The sequence below is a fragment of the Erythrolamprus reginae genome, unplaced genomic scaffold (genome assembly GCF_031021105.1).
Source record: "Erythrolamprus reginae isolate rEryReg1 unplaced genomic scaffold, rEryReg1.hap1 H_3, whole genome shotgun sequence".
In the NCBI taxonomy this organism is placed as follows: Eukaryota; Metazoa; Chordata; class Lepidosauria; order Squamata; family Dipsadidae; genus Erythrolamprus; species Erythrolamprus reginae.
The window spans coordinates 601,365-618,325 of record NW_027248484.1 but is presented as its reverse complement, the minus strand read 5'-3'; the positions used below and the strand labels follow the sequence as shown (position 1 = coordinate 618,325).

Sequence of the window (16,961 nt, the reverse complement as noted above, 5' to 3'; positions counted from 1 at the left end):
CACACTGAGAGCATCTGCACCAAAGACAAATTCCTTGTGTGTCCAATCACACTTGGCCAATAAAATAACTCTAATTCTAAGTGCTATAAACCAAGATCCACCTCACCCAGTGGAGAATGCAAAGGCAGCCCAATGCTGGTTTAGGCATCAGACCAGGATGAAGCCCAGGGCAGCTCAGGTGCTGGCATGAGCCAGGGGCTGGGAGTGTGTGGCCCAGCCTGGCTGGCAACTCCGGGACGGCCCGAGGCTGGGTGCATCCTGCCCGGCGTGTCATCACGGGCTCCCCGCCCTGCAGTGGAACAACAAGGCAGCTGGAATTTCCTCCAAGGTCACCTGGGCGAAAGTCTCGGGACCTGGGAGGGGGCGGGGCGGCCACGGGACCCCGCCCCTTCGGAGAGCATAGCCAATGGGGTGGGGAGCTGGGCGGGGCGGAGGGGTTTAGGCAGTGCGGGAGTTTCTTTCGTGGGCTCACATCGCGCTAGTGGGTTGCGCGCACCTGTCGGATATGCCTCGCGGTTGCGCTCCCGGGCGCTTGGATACCTGCAGCCGTCTCACCTGCGTGCCGGGTCGGGTCTGAGCCAGGGGGAGTCGCCCCGACGCAGCCATGTCCCTGCCCAAAGGTAAGAAGAGCGCAATCAATGTGAACGGAGAGATATATAGATACAGTAGATAGATAGATAGATAGAGAGAGAGAGAGAGAGAGAGAGAGAGAGAGAGAGAGAGAGAGAGAGAGAGAGAGAGAGAGAGAGAGAGAGAGAGAGAGAGAGATTAATTGGATGGATGGATGGATGGATGGATGGGTGGGTGGGTGGATGGATGGATAGATAGATAGATGGATATGGTAGATTAGATAGAAAGATAGAGAGATAGATAGACGGATAGATAGATAGATATGGTTAGATAGAGAACTAAGATAGAAGGATAGGAAGGATAGGATGGATAGATAGGTTAGATTACATAGATAGATAGATAGATAGATAGATAGATAGATAGATAGATAGATAGATAGATGATAGATAGATACTGTAGATAGATATGGATAGATGGATGGATAGATAGATTGAGAGATAGAAAGATAGATAGAGAGATGGATAGTATGGATAGATATGATAGATTAGGTTGGTGATTAGATACTGATGATGATAGATGATAGACAGATAATGATGATAGATGATAGACAGATATTTATTTATTTATTATTTATTTATTTACTTATTTATTTGTTTGTTTATTTATTTATTTATTTATTTTGTCAAGTACCTACTGGTGGTATACAAAGGTATAACAATATTTACATACATGATTCTAGTAAAAGAAACATTAGGACAGTGGATAGAAGCCACTCTGGTGATAGATGATAGATATACAGATAATGATAGATAGATCGATAGATCGATCGATCGATAGATCGATCGATCGATAGATGATAGATAGATAGATAGATAGATAGATAGATAGATAGATAGATAGATAGATAGATAGATAGATATTGGTGATAAATAAATATAGATACATAGAGGGGGGAGAGAGGGAGCATGGGAGAGAGACGGAGAAAGAGAAGCGCATCCCTCTAGACTCTGAACCCACGGGGAGCGGAAAAGCGAAGGCAACCAACCAAGAGACCCGCAACCCGTCTAGCGGCAGCCTGCAGGAGGAGGCGTCGTGGGGTCGGTCGGTCGTGTGAATCGTGCAGCAGAGCCTCGGGGAAACCTCAGGGTTCAGCAAGACCGGTCGTTGGAGTTGGGAGGGAAGCGCAAAAGCCTCCGCTGGGCATTATTTTGTATTTTCTGCAGCGTTGCAGAGGGAAAGGCGAGGGGAGGCGAAGAGAGGGACGTGGACTAGCATCTTGGTCCAGTTTCTAAAATTAAGCCGTTTTTTCCCGGGGAGGGGGGGGAGAGAAGGGGTCAGCATCCCGGGCGAAAGGAAGAGGCGGCGGAGTTTGAAGTCCAACAGGTTGTCGGAGCGCCTTGCTCGGTGTGCGTGTGTGATGCTCTGACGTCACCGGCACGGTGTGGCTGGTTTAGGCGAGCTACCTCGGATGACCCGGCGGTTGGTCATTGTTTTCTTTCAGGTTCTGGGATTTGCTGCTGCTGTTATTATCAACCACGCGTTGTTCGGGGCAGGCGGGAGGAGAAAACAGGTTGCCTGTAATCATTTTTGAACAGGAAAAAAAGGAGAAAGAAAGAAAGAAAGAAAGAAAGGAGGGAGGGAGGGAGGGAGGAAAGGAAGGAGGAAAAGAAAGAATGAATGAATGAAAGAAAAAGGAAGGAAAGAAGAAAAGAAGAAGGAAGGGAGGGAGTAGAGAGAGAAAGAAAGAATTAAAGAAAGAAGGGAGGGAGGAAAGGAAGGAAGGAAGGAAGAAAAAGGAAAGAAAGAAAGAAAGGAGGGAGGGAGGGAGGGAGGGGAGGAAAGGAAGGAGGAAAAGAAAGAATGAATGAATGAAAGAAAAAGGAAGGAAAGAAGAAAAGAAGGAAGGAAGGGAGTAGAGAGAGAAAGAAAGAATTAAAGAAAGAAGGGAGGGAGGAAAGGAAGGAAGAAAAAAGAAAGAAAGAAAGAGGAAGAGAGGGGAGGGAGCAAGGAGAAAAAGAATGAAAGAAAGAAAGAAAGGAGGGAAGGAGGGAAGGGAAGAAAGAAAGAAAAAAGAAAGAAAGAAAAAGAAAGAGAAGAAATCCTGCAGCAGGGATCTCCAACCTTGGCAACTTTTAAGACTTATGGACTTCAACTTCCGAGTCCCTCTGCTTTGATGTTGATTATCTTATAACAGAGCGGAAAGGGACCCCTGGAGGTCTTCTAGTCCAACCCACTGCTCAAGCAAGGAAGCCTATGCCATTCTCAGACGACCTGTTCGGCTTCCTTCTGCTTTTCTCAGCCTTAGAGACATCTTCTTTCAATCCAGTCTTTCTCGTTTCCTCCAAGGTGAGGACACGACCTGGACTTCCTTGAAGGTGACTTAAGTTTAGAAGCTGGTACCTGGCTAAGTGGCATCCTCGCTTAGCCAACCCTGCCAGGTGTGCAAAAACAGTGGCTTGCCCAGACTCAATTAAAACTTGAATTTGTTGATTTATTTATTAGATTAATAAATTAATAATGATGATGATGATGATGATGATGATGAAATACGAAATCCAGCATAGTGATCTTGTTTGCTGTGTTGTATTGAAATAATAATAATAATAATAATAATAATAATAATAATATTTTATATTTTTTTAAGAATAGAATTTTTAAAATAGAATTCTTTATTGGCCAAGTGTGATTGGACACACAAAGAATTTGTCTTTTGTGCAGATGCTCTCAGTGTACATAAAAGAAAAAGAGACATTTGTCAAGAATCTTGTGGTACAACACTTAATGATTGTCATAGGGATCAAATAAGCAATGAGGAAACAATATTAATAAAAATCCTGGGATACAAGCAACAAGTTACAGTCATACAGTCCTAAGCGAAAGGAAAAGGATGATAGGAATGATGAGAAAAAACTAGTAGAAATAGTAGTGCAGACTTAGTAAAAAGTTTGACAGTGTTGAAGGAATTATTATTTTAATAGAGTGATGATGGCGTTCGGGAAAAAACTGTCCTTGTGTCTAGTTGTCTTGGTGTGCAGTGCTCTGTAGCGACATTTTGAGTGTAGGACTTGAAACAGTTTGTGTCCAGGATGCGAGGGGGTCAGTAAATATTTTCACCACCCTCTTTTTGACTCGTGCAGTATACAGGTCCTCAATGGAAGGCAGGTTGGCAGCAATTGTTTTCTCTGCAATTTTGATTATCCTCTGAAATCTCTGTCGGTCTTGTTGGGTTGCAGAACCAAACCACATAATAATAATAAATAATGATGATGATGATGTAAGAAAAACTAGCAAGAATCATATTCTATAACTCCAATTCATTTTTTTTAAAAACCCAACCATCCACGTTTCATCCAGATATACATTACTAATTCAATCCTAGGCCTGGGAAGTTATTAAGATTCAGTGACCCCCAAAATGCAGAGGTGCATTTTTAAGGCTTTACAGAAGGCCAGGAAGGTGAGGACAGTATGAATCTCCAGGGAGAGTTGGTTCCAGAAGGCCGGGGCCGCCACAGAGAAGACTCTTCCCTAGGCCCCGCCAGGTGGAATTCCTTAGGTTGGAAAAAAAAAGAAAGAAAGAAAAATATCCTATAGGGAAAACAGTGGAAGCAAGAAAACAGTGTTCGATAAAGTTGCTAGGTGTGACTCTCAGTGGGAAGGATGTGTTATTTGTTGTTGTTGTTGTTGTTGCAATTGTTGTTAAGAGAATTTTATCAGGGTGTAATCCATTGCAAATTTTGCACTGAGGTCAAACAGGGGATGTAGAGATATTTTTTAAAAAAATTTGGGCACTGTTGTGTTTCTTTTTGTTAAAGTCTTTCGGTGGAGTTGACAAATTTATGTTTCTGCTGTTATCTGGGAGGACATCCCTAAAGCATCGCTGAGCATGAAGTGTTGCACACCTGTGCAAAATTAGTCCAGGATTAGGCAGAGTTTGAGCGTTGAGGTCCTCAGTGATCTTGGTGGGTTTCTTCAAGACATCGGGTTACCAAACTAGGCAACGTGATCAGTGCTAAAAGAGAGTAGGGTTGGAAGAAGAGGAGGAGGACTGTGAGGTCCTTGGAGATCTCTGAACTTGTTTTATTTCTTGCAGACCTTTCATTACCAAACTAGGTAACATAATCAATGCTAGAAGGGAGTGGGGGGGTTTGCTCCTATTTTTTATACACTGCTCAAAAAAAATAAATAAACGGGACACTTCAACAACACAATATAACTCCAAGTAAATCAAACTTCAGCGAAATCAAACTGTCCACTTAGGAAGCAACACTGATTGAGAATCAAGGTCACATGCTGTTGTGCAAATGGAATAGTTGTGTGCAAATGAAATCTTCAATGAGAATATTTCATTCATTCAGATCTGGGATGTGTTATTTGAGTGTTCCCTTTATTTTTATTTAGCAGTATATATTAACAGAAGTAAGCTGAGAGTATTGACCAGCTTCGGATCAGTCTTGAGAATTTACTTGGATGAAATTGGAGGAACAGAGTGTGTGTGTTTGTGTGTGTTTTAATAAACTGGGTGGTGGCAAAGATCTATTAGCACACTTCAGATGCAAGACTCAACAAGGCGCTGATATTTATCCCTCGTTGTCTTTGGCGATGAATGTCAACACGGTGTTGTTTTCCCAAAAGGAAAAAAAAATGTCTTGCAAAGATAACATTTCCTTTCCCTATGAATTTCCTTTGCAGGTTTATGGTTATTATTTAATATTTTCAGCTCCTGAGATTGAATAGTAAGAACTGTGAATAGTAAGGCAATTTATTAGCCAAAGGGGAAGCCCCCAAAAGATGGAGGGGGGAGGGAATTGTAGGAGGAGATGGTGCAGCAGCCCAAATTGGGAAAAGACTAGTAGTTTTGAATTTTTTGGGAGGGGTTGGGGTTGGACAAGGGATGCTATAGCTGTCGAGTTAATAAAAATTGAGTTTTTAAGGGATTCCGACTTCCCCATTGGCTTGTCGGAAGGTCGCAATAGGGGATCACTTGAACTCAGGATGCTGTACCCAGTGTTTCCCAACCTTGGCAACTTGAAGATATCTGGACTTCAACTCCCAGAATTCCCCAGCCAGCGAATTCTGGGAGTTGAAGTCCAGATATCTTCAAGTTGCCAAGGTTGGGAAACACTACGGTAACCATTATAGATATGAGTCAGGTTGTTAAGTGACTGTATGTTGATCATGGGGAGGCTGCATTAAAGGGTGAAAAACAATCCCGTGTCGCTTCCCCCCCCCCCCACTGTGGAAACCTCGTAGAAAAATAGAAGTTGGACAGCAGAAAAAGACCTCATGGTCCATCTAGTCTGCCTTTAAACTATTTTCTGTATTTTATCTTACAATGGATATATGTTTATCGCAGGCATGTTTAAATTCAGTTCCTGTGGATTTACCAACCACGTCTGCTGGAAGTTTGTTCCAAGTGTCTACTACTCTTTCCGTCAAATAATATTTTCTCACGTTGCTTCTGATCTTTACCCCAAATAATCTCAGATTATACCCCCTTGTTCTTGTGTTCACTTTCCTGTTAAAAACACTTCCCTCCTGAACCTTATTTAACCCTTTGACATATTTAAATGTTTCGATCGTGTCCCCCCTTTCCCTTCTGTCCTCCAGACTAGACAGGTTGAGTTCATGAATTCTTTCCTGATAGGTTTTATGCTTAAGACCTTCCACCATTCTTGTAGCCCGTCTTTGGACCCCTTCAATTTTGTCAATCTCTTTTTGTAGGTGAGGTCTCCAGAACTGGACACAGTCTTCCAAAGGTGGTCTCACCAGCGCTCTGTATAAGGGGATCACAATCTCCCTCTTCCTGCTTGTTATACCTCTAGCTATGCAGCCAAGCATTCTATCTCGGTCAATAAATGAACCCTTGTACGTTGAGGCCTAGCCGTAGGGCCACTGTAACCCCAGATGACCTGGTCCTTCTAAGCAGCCCTCGAGCCACCTGGACAGAGAAAACTGAAGCATGCCCCCATTACGAAGTCAGTTACGTAAATAGTAATTACTCCATTATGCATGCATGCAAACAATGTGCCGTTCGGAGCTTGCTAGTCATTAGCGAAGCACTTGAAAGGAGTCCCTGGGCCTTTGATGTGAAGGCCTTAATGAATCACCGCATATTCCCCCCTCCCCCCCAGCTTTAAACCCCAAAGGACATTCCCCTGGAGTATGCCCGCGCTGGGTTGAATGCGAGGGTGTACATGGGCTTGGCTTTCTTTCCACAGCTAGAAAATGCAAAGCTGGATCTTCTGTTTGGGCAGCTGCAGGGATGGGCCTCGAACCAGAACACCGGGAACGCCATTCCGGTGGCGCAAATGGAGCGTGTAGCCTTGCTCCATTGCCACCCGGCGTACATGTGCAACCGGCACGATTACGGTAAAAATTACCGCATGAATCCCAGCGTCCGATGAGGTCCCACAGAGTTGGCCTTTTCCGGGTCCCGTCGAAGAAGCAACGTAGTCTGGTGGGACCCAGGGGAAGAGCCTTCTCTATGGTGGCCCCGGCCGTCTGGAATCAACTCCCCTCCCCGGAGATCAGGACTGCCCCCACCCTCCTTGCCTTTCGCAAACTCCTAAAAACCCACCTCTGCTGCCAGGCATGGGGAAATTGATTCCCCTTGGCCGCTCCATTTTATGTATGGTTTATTTGGGATGTATGACTGTTTTTATATTTAGGGTTTTAACCGTTTTAATCATTTGATTTGTACTGTGCTTTTCTGTTGTGAGCCGCTCCGAGTCTTTGGAGAGGAGCGGCATACAAATCTAATTATTATTATAATAATAATTTAATAATAATAATTTAAAAATTGCTGGGGGATTTGCTGCTGGAAACCAGCAATTTTTGCTGCCAGAAGGAGATTTCGGCTGCTGCCAAATCTCGCTGCTGCACCTAGAGTGGCAGTTGGGGTTAGCGGCAAAAGCGGCTTGGGTAGTTTACGAAAGACAAGGAGGGTGGGGGCCGTTCTAATCTCCGGGGGGAGTTGATTCCAGAGAGCCGGGGCCACCACAGAGAAGGCTCTTCCCCTGGGGCCCGCCAAATGACATTGTTTAGTCAACGGGACCTGGAGAAGGCCAACTCTGTGGGATTCGTGCAGTAGCAGGCGATTCTGGAGGTACATATCAAATAACATTTTTTTAAAAAAAACCCATTAAAATATGTCACGTTTTGATTGATTTGAACATGTTCAAACATTATGATGCCCAAAAGTCAATTGTTTCCATTTTTTTGTCCACCCCCTGTATGTGTGTGTGTGTTTGCGCGTGTCTGCACTATATTTATTACTTTTTGGAAATACTTGTTCTTCCACACGCTTGGCATACCTTTTCAGCATATTCATATGTATTTGGCACGTCCATTCGTGGTGTAGAAATATCCTGTTGTAGGCCAAGGATTGGACTAGACCAGTGATTTTCAACCTTTTTTGAACCGCGGCACATTTTTTACATTTACAAAACCATGGGGCACATTGAGGGGAGGGCGGGACGGCTAAAAAAAGTTTGGACAAAAAAATTCTCTCCCTCTCTTCCTCCCTTTCGTTCTATTTCTCTCTCCCTCTTTCTCTCTCTTCTTTTTTTCTCTCTCCATCCCTCTTTCTTTCTCTTTTCATTCTTTCCTTTTCTGCTCTTTCTCTCTCCCTCCCTACTTCCCTTTGTCTTTCTCTCTCCCACCTTCCCTCCCTCTCTTTATCTCTCTCTTGCTTGCTTTCTTTCTCTCTTGTTCTCTTTCTCTCTTGCCTTCTTTCTTTCTCTCTCGCTTGCTTTCTCTCGTTTTATTTCTCTCTCTCTTGCTCTTTCTTTCTCTCTTGCTCTTTCTTTCTCTTGTTTCTCTCTCTGAGCTTCGCGGCACACCTGACCATGTCTCGCGGCACACTGGTTGGAAAACACTGCATTCGTAGGTCACATTTTGCAATACTACTTCTTATTTTACACGTTTCAAATGCTTCCCCCCCCTTCATTTTACACTTTGGGGAGTGGGAGAAAAAAGGGGGGGGCGGATAAAAAGAACAGCAGTGACAAGCTTCAAAATTCAAAATCTCCAAGAGCCCCTCACTGCATTCCAATTTCTGCACATAAAGTATGTGTGTGTTTCGCCCCCCCCATTATTTTATTTTATTTTATGTTATTTTATTTATTTTATTTTATTTTATTTTATTTTATTTATTCATTCATTCCAAATGAGGATTTTAGTGGGTATACAGTATATCTATATACACATAGTAAAATACATGATGAAGGTTATAGAGGAGATACTCATAGTAAAATATATTTATTTATCTATCTATCTATCTATCTATCTATCTATCTATCTATCTATCTATCTATCTATCTATCTATCTATTGATTTGATTTGTATGCCGCCCCTCTCCGTAGACTCGGGGCGGCTCACAACACAATAAAAACAGTTCCTGACAAATCTAATAATTTACAACAGTTAAAAAACCCATTTTTTTAAGCAGACATACCTACAAACATACCATTCATAAATTGTATAGGCCCGGGGGAGATATCTCAGTTCCCCCATGCCTGACACAAAGGTGGGTTTTAAGGAGTTTACGAAAGGCAAGGAGGGTAGGGGCAGTTCTAATCTCTGTGGGGAGCTGGTTCCAGAGAGTTGGGGCCGCCACAGAGAAGGCTCTTCCCCTGGGGCCCACCAACCGACATTGTTTACTTGACGGAACCCGGAGAAGGCCCCTGATCAGCCGCTGGGATTTGTGTGGCAGAAGGCGGTCTCGGAGATACGTATTCTGGTCCGATGCCATGAAGGGCTTTATCGGTCATAACCAACACTTTGAATTGTGAAATAATAGAAGAGAAGATATAGTAATAGAACATATCAATGAAAGAATAGAAGAGGAGATATAGGGATAGAAGAAAGGAATAGGAGATATAGGAGAACAATAGGACAGGGGACGGAAGGCACTCTAGTGCACTTGTACTCGCCCCTTATACAAGCAAGATGAATTTCTTTCCCATGCTAAATAGATCAGAATCAATCCTGGATATTTTTTTCCCCAATCAGAGCAGCAGAAGGATGTGTAAATTCTGCCTTTCCCGAATGCACTTGGGGAAAAGGAATCCTCAATCTGAGTATTATATTGGCAGTTCCGTGTTAGCAAAAACATCAGAAGAGAAGGATTTAGGGGTAGTGATTTCTGACAGTCTCAAAATGGGTGAACAGTGTGGTCGGGCGGTAGGGAAAGCGAGTAGAATGCTTGGCTGCATAGCTAGAGGTATAACAAGCCGGAAGAGGGAGATTGTGATCTCGCTGTATAGAGCGCTGGCGAGGCCCCATTTGGAATAATACTGTGTCCAGTTCTGGAGACCACACCTACAAAAAGAGATTGATCATACTTATCAGGAAAGACTTCATGAACTCAATGCATATTATTATTATTATTATTATTATTATTATTATTATTATTATTATTATTATTGGCGTACGCAAGTGCACTGGTGTGCCTTTCGTCCGCTGTCCAATTATCTTTCCTTTCTCTCACTTATCATATATATTTTCTTTCTTTCATATATCCGCTCCTCTAAGTTCACTTTACCCTTATACTGTATATATTACTACATGTCTATTTTTCTTCCTATCTATTTGTGTATTGGACAAATGAATAAATAAAAATAAATAAAAACAAATAATATTAATATTAATAATAATAATAATAATAATAATAATAATAATAATAATAATAATTATTATTATTATTATTATTATTATTATTATTTAGATTTGTATGCCGCCCTTCTCCAAAGACTCAGAGCGGCATACAAATCTAATAAATAATAATATATAGTCTGGAGGATAGGAGGGAAAGGGGGGACATGATCGAAACATTTAAATAAGGGTTAAATAAGGTTCAGGAGGGAAGTGTTTCTAATAGGAAAGTGAACCCGAGAACAAGGGGGCTCAATCTGAAGTTAGTTGGGGGAAAGATCAGAAGCAAGGTGATAAAATGTTATTTTACTGAAAGAGTAGTAGATGCTTGGAACAAACTTCCAGCAGACGTGGTTGGTCAATCCACAGTCACTGAATTGAAACATGCCTGGGATAAACATAGATCCATCCTAAGATAAAATACAGGAAATAGTATAAGGGCAGACTAGATGGACCAGGAGGTCTTTCTAAGCCGTCTTCCAAGGTTCCAGGCTGCTCTTTGTACTGTCTTGGGTGTCATGATAATCTAGATTACTTGGTTATGTATTCAATGAAATACTTGCCTGTTTAGTCTCGGCCAACATCCTTTTCACATGAGGTTTTGGAATAGGCAGGTGAGCAGGTTACAGGTCATGCTCCTTTGCAGGTGACAAATTAACATTTGTAAAAAAAAATAACACACACACACACATACAAAGTACAAACACCCTTGCTGTGAAAGAGACTTGGGTTTTAATCAAATGTCTTGGGGTCAATTTATTGCATCCAAAAAAAAGAGAGTCTTTTCTGGATTTTTGTAAGAAAGAGACAGGTAGTTTGGCTTGCAGACATCATTGCGTATCTTGGTTGCTGGTGATTGATTGATTTATTGATTTATTGATTGGTTTGTTTGTTTATCTATTTATCTATTTGTCTATTTGTCTATTTGTCTGTCTGTCTATCTGTCTGTCTGTCTCTGTCTGTCTGTCTGTCTGTCTGTCTATCTATCTACAGTATCTATCTATCTATCTATCTATCTATCTATCTATCTATCTATCTACAGTATCTATCTATCTATCTATCTATCTATCTATCTATCTATCCATCCTATCCTTCTGTTAGCTCTCTATCTAATCTACCATATCTATCTATCTATCTATCTATCTATCTATCTATCTATCTATCTATCTATCTATCTATCTATCTATCTATCTAGTCCAATACTCAATAATACACAATGATGGTTATAGAGGATATAGTAGAGAAGATATAGGAGATATAGGAGAGACTATAGGACTGGGGACAGAAGGCACTCTAGTGCGCTTACGTACGCCCCTTACTGACCTCTTAGGAATCTGGAGTGGTCAACCGTGGATAGTCTAAGGGTAAAATGTTGGGGGTTAGGGGAGGATACTACGGAGTCCGGTAATGAGTTCCACGCTTCGACAACCCGATTACTGTATTTTTTACAGTCAAGTTTGGAGCAGTGAATATTAAGCTTGAATCTGTTGTGTGCTCTTGTGTTGTTGTGGTTGAAGCTGAAGTAGTCGTCGACAGACAGGATGTTGCAGCATATGATCTTGTGGGCAATACTTAGATCATGGTTAAGGCGCCGTAGTTCTAAGCTTTAAAAAAAAAAACTTTTTTCGTGTGTGTAGCTGGTGATTGGTGTCTAATGGCCCCAGGGCTGGGGGCACAGATAGGCCTTTAAACTTTTATGGAAGGCGAGGAGGGTGGGGGCGGTGCGAATCTCTGGGGGGAGCTGATTCCAGAGGGCCGGGGCCCCCACAGACAAGGCTCTTCCTCTCGGTCCCACCAAGCGACATTGTCTAGTTGACAGGACCTGGAGAAGGCCAACTCTGTGGGATATCACCGGTCACGGGGATTCATGCGGCAGGAGGCGGTCCTGGAGGTAATCTGGCCCGATGCCATGTAGGGCTTTATAGGTCATAACCCACACATTGAATTGTGTCCGGAAACCAATTGACAGCCAATACAGTCCGTGGAGTGCTGGAGAGATATGCACAAGCCTGGGCAAGCCCATGACTGCTCTTGCGGCTGCATTTTGGACGATTTGAAGTTTCCGAACACGCTTCAACCCCAGGGGCCATTAGACACAAATTACCACCTATACACACAAAAAAGCTTTTTTTTGAAAGCTTATAACTACGACGCCTTAACCATGATCTGAGTATTGCCCAAAAGATCATATGCTGCAACGTCCTGTCTGTCGACGGCTACTTCAGCTTCAACCACAACAACACAAGAGCACACAACAGATTCAAGCTTAATATTAACCGCTCCAAACTTGACTGTAAAAAATGCGACTTCAGTAATTGGGTTGTCGAAGCGTGGAACTCATTACTGGACTCCATAGTATCCCCCCCTAACCCCCAACATGTAGAGAGCATTGCATTAGTCAAACCTCAAGATGATGATGGTGATGATGATGATGATGATGATGATAATAATAATAGTAGTAGTAGTAGTAATAATAATAATAATAATAATAATAATAATAATAATAATAAAAATAAAAATAAAAATAATAATTTATTAGATTTGTATGCCGCCCCTCTCCGAAGACTTGGGGAGGCTCACAACAACATAAACAGTGTGCAAATCCAATTTTAAAAATCCAATTAAAAACCCTTATACTGTAATAAAATAATCACACAATCCAATCAAACCATACACCAACCTTGACAATTGGGGTGTGTGTTAATTTCCCCATGCCTGGTGGCAAAGATGAGCTTTTACTAACTTACGAAAGGCGAGGAGGGTGGGGGCAGTCCTAATCTCTGGGGGGAGTTGGTTCCAGAGGGCCTGGGCCGCCACAGAGAAGGCTCTTCCCCTGGGCCCCGCCAGATGACATTGTTTAGTCGACGGGACCCGGAGAAGGCCAACTCTGTGGGACCTGATCAGCCGCTGGGATTCGTGCAGCAGAAGGCGGTCTCGGAGGTATTCTGGTCCGGTGCCATGTAGGGCTTTATAGGTCATAACCAACACTTTGAATTGTCACCGGAATTTGATTGGCAGCCAGTGCAGGCTGAGTGACTGTGAGCAGAGATAGGGCTGCAACTGGTGCACCAGGCGGGCCTGAGCTGTAGCATTTGCGGTGGAGAAAAATGGGCTAATTTTGCATCCGTCTTTGGAGATCCCGGTTGCAAAAGATAAAATCTTGAGAGCCATGAATGGGGCATTTATTTATTATTTTTTCTGAGAAAGGAAGTCTCCTTTTTTTGGATGTCGTAAGAGGCCGGAAACCCAAAGACCAGAATAGGTGGAGCCGTCCTGGAAACTGGGGTGAGGACCTTTGCTGAAGATTAAAAAAACCTTGCCGTAGCCAAGCCCTCTTGGCATTCGCGGGGTTGATTATTTTCTAACCGTTCTACACTTTTGGCGCGAATTTTCTGGAGGGTTTCCCCCCCCCCCCCCCCAGTTCTCTATTTTCTGAAGCAATTTGGGCTTTTGAGTCTCTATTTTTTCACCCATCCAGAATTACTCAAATACGTTTTTCATCTTTTAAACCAGAAACAGCATTTTTTAAAAGAGGGGTTGGTTGGTTGGGTCTACATTTTTAAGAGCCTGTTAACCTTTCCTTGGTGGTCTTCCTTTCCCTTCCTCCTTCTCCCTCTCCTCTTCCCCTTCCTCTTCATCCCTCCATTTCTCCTCTTCCTCCTCCCCTCCTCTTCCTTCTTCTCCCCCTTTTTCTTCCCTCCCTCCTTCCCATCCTACTTTCTCCTCTTCATCCTCCTCCCCCTCCCCCTCTTCCTTTCCCTTCCTACTTCTCCCCCTCCTCTCCCCTTCCCTCCTCATCCCCCACTCTTCCTTCCCTTCCCCTTCCTCCTCTGTCTCTCCCTTTCTCTTTTCCTCTTCCTCCCCATCTTTCTTTTCCTTCCTACTTCTCCCCCTCCTCTTCCTCCCCCTCCTCATCTTCCCCTCTTCCTCCTCTTTTCCTTTTCCACTTCCTCCCCATCTTCCTTCCCCTTCCTACTTCTCCCCCTCCTCTCCCCCTTCCTCATCCCCCATTCTTCCTCTTCTTCCTCCTCCCTCTTCTTCCTCCTTCTCCCCCTTCTTTTCTTCCCTCTCTCCTCCTCCTCCTTTCTTCCCTTCCTCCTCCTCCTTTTCCTCTTCCTCTTCTTCTTCCTCTTCCTCACCCTCCTCATCCCCATTCTTCCTCTTTTCCTCTTCCTCTTCCTCACCATCTTTCTTCCTCTTCCTCCTTCTCCCCCTTCTTTTCTTCCCTCTCTCCTCCCCCTCCTCCTTTCTTCCCTTCCTCCCCCCTCCTCTTCGTCCTCCTCCTCTTCCTCCCCCTCCTCAGGCCAGCAGTCCCTTCCCTTTCCCCCCCCTTGCTTTGCCTCCCTCCCTTTCCGCCCACCCAGCAGGGCCCCCCTTTGATTTCAAACTCTGGCTCAGCTGTTGAGGCTTCCGGTGGCCTCCCTTCCCTTCCCATTGGCCGGAGAGCCCAGTGGCTGCAGTGTGTCCAAATAAAGCCACTATAAAAAGTGTGCGCCAGAGAGAGTGAGAGAGAGAGTGCAAGTGTGGGCGGTGGAGTTGTGAATGAAAGACGGAGCAAAGTCTAAGTGTTTTTATCTCTTGGGGCTTTTGCAAAAGGGTTTCCCGTCCCAGGAAGGAGAATTCAAGAGAAGCAGCCACTGAAAAATTGGCGTTCGGCCACATCCGTGCTGCTTTTAACCCTTAAACCGTATAAAGCGCTGGTGGGACCCCATTTGGAATAATACTGGGTCCAGTTTTATTTATTTATTTATTTTATTTATTCTTTGTCCAATATACAATACATATGGAAGAGAATAGACATTAAGTAATATATATAATGATAGAAAGTAAAAAAAGAAGAGAAGTAGATGGGAGGGAGAGAATATATATGATATAAGAGATAGGGAGAGAATATATATGATATATATATAAGCTGAAGGAATTGGATACTGTAGCCTAGAGGATAATTCTCTGCCTTACAAGGCAAAGGTTGCAGGTTCAAGTCCCAGTGAGTATGGCTAGCTGATGAGGCCACAATAAGGCCGAAGTAGATCTATCCTAGTCTCCCTTAATTTTCAAATTCAGCAAAAAACATGTGACATATAGATAGATAGATAGATAGGTAGGTAGGTAGGTAGGTAGATAGATAGATAGATAGATAGATAGATAGATAGATAGATAGATAAGGAGAGAATATATATGATATATGAGATAAGGAAAGACAATTGGACAGGGGACGATAGGCACATCAGTGCACTTATATACGCCCTTTACTGGCCTCTTAGGAACCTGGAGAGTTCTGGAGACCTCACCTACAAAAAGATACTGATCCAATTGAACAGGTCCAAAGACGGGCTACAAGAATGGTGGAAGGTCTTAAGCATAAAACGTATCAGGAAAGACTTCATGAACTCAATCTGTAGAGTCTGGAGGACAGAAGGGAAAGGGGGGACACGATCAAAATATTTAAATATGTGAAAGGGTTAAATAAGGTTCAGGAGGGAAGTGTTTTTAGTAGGAAATGAACACAAGAACAAGGGGACACAATCTGAGGTTAGTTGGGGGAAAGATCAAAAGCAACCTGAGAAAATATGATTTGACTGAAAAAGTAGTAGATCCTTGGAACAAACTTCCCGCAGACGTGGTTGGTAAATCCACAGGAACTGAATTTAAACATGCCTGGGATGAACATAGATCCATCCTAAGATAAAATGCAGGAAATAGTATAAGGGCAGACTAGATGGACCAGGAGGTCTTTTTCTGCTGTCAATGTTTCTATGTTTCTAACCCACATCCCCCATATCCATAGGGAAAGCAAGTAGGATGCTTGGCTGCATAGCTAGAGGTATAACAAGGAGGAAGAGGGAGATTGTGATCCCGCTGTATAGAGCGCTGGTGAGACCACATTTGGAATACTGTGTCCAGTTCTGGAGACCTCACCTACAAAAAGATATGGATCAAATTGAACGGGTCCAAAGACGGGCTACAAGTATGGTGGAAGGTCTGAAGCATCAAACTTATCAGGAAAGAATCAATGAACTCCATCTGTAGAGTCTGGAGGACAGAAGGGAAAGGAGGGACACGATCGAAACATTTAAATAAGTTAAAGGGTTAAATAAGGTTCAGGAGGGAAGTGTTTTTAAGTGCATTCAAACACACGCTTGTTTCTATGTACCTATATTATATAGATGTCCCACCTGTGACAGGTAAAAACATGCTTTTTGTTTTGAAAACCCAGACTTGAGCCACATCAATGCATGGCTCAATACAGCTAGTAAATAAATATATTTATTTCTAGGCCGCCCTTCTTCAGGGGATTCAGGATGGGTATACAGTGTTCCCTCGATTTTCGTGGGGGATGCGTTCCGAGACCGCCCGTGAAAGTCGAATTTCTGCGAAGTAGAGATGCGGAAGTAAATACACTATTTTGGGCTATGAACAGTGTCACAAGCCTTCCCTTAACACTTTAAACCCCGAAAGTGCAATTTCTCATTCCCTTAGCAACCATTTAGATCATTACTCACCATGTTTATTTATTAAAGTATATTAAAAAAATATTTATTAAAGTCGGGTGAAAGTTTGGCGATGACATATGATGTCATCGGGTGGGAAAAACCATGGTATAGGGAAAAAACCCGCAAAGTATTTTTTAATTAATATTTTTGAAAAAATGTGGTATAGACTTTTCATGAAGTTCGAACACGTGAAAATCGAGGGAACACTGTATCCCATTCCCAGTTTAGCTGGGGGTGTAAT

The 16,961-nt window shown here is 43.1% G+C and overlaps 1 protein-coding gene across 1 annotated transcript in view; it reads left to right on the top strand.

Annotated features, from left to right (window-relative positions):
* Nucleotides 1–425: 425 nt before the first annotated feature.
* The window catches only part of LOC139155542 (dual specificity mitogen-activated protein kinase kinase 3-like), a 66,654-nt gene continuing 50,118 nt past the window's right edge, over nucleotides 426–16,961 (top strand). Inside the window, exon 1 of the mRNA XM_070730722.1 lies at nucleotides 426–620. Within this exon, the coding sequence (XP_070586823.1) occupies nucleotides 605–620 (16 nt within the window). The 5' untranslated portion in view covers nucleotides 426–604. The remainder of the gene's footprint in view (nucleotides 621–16,961) is intronic.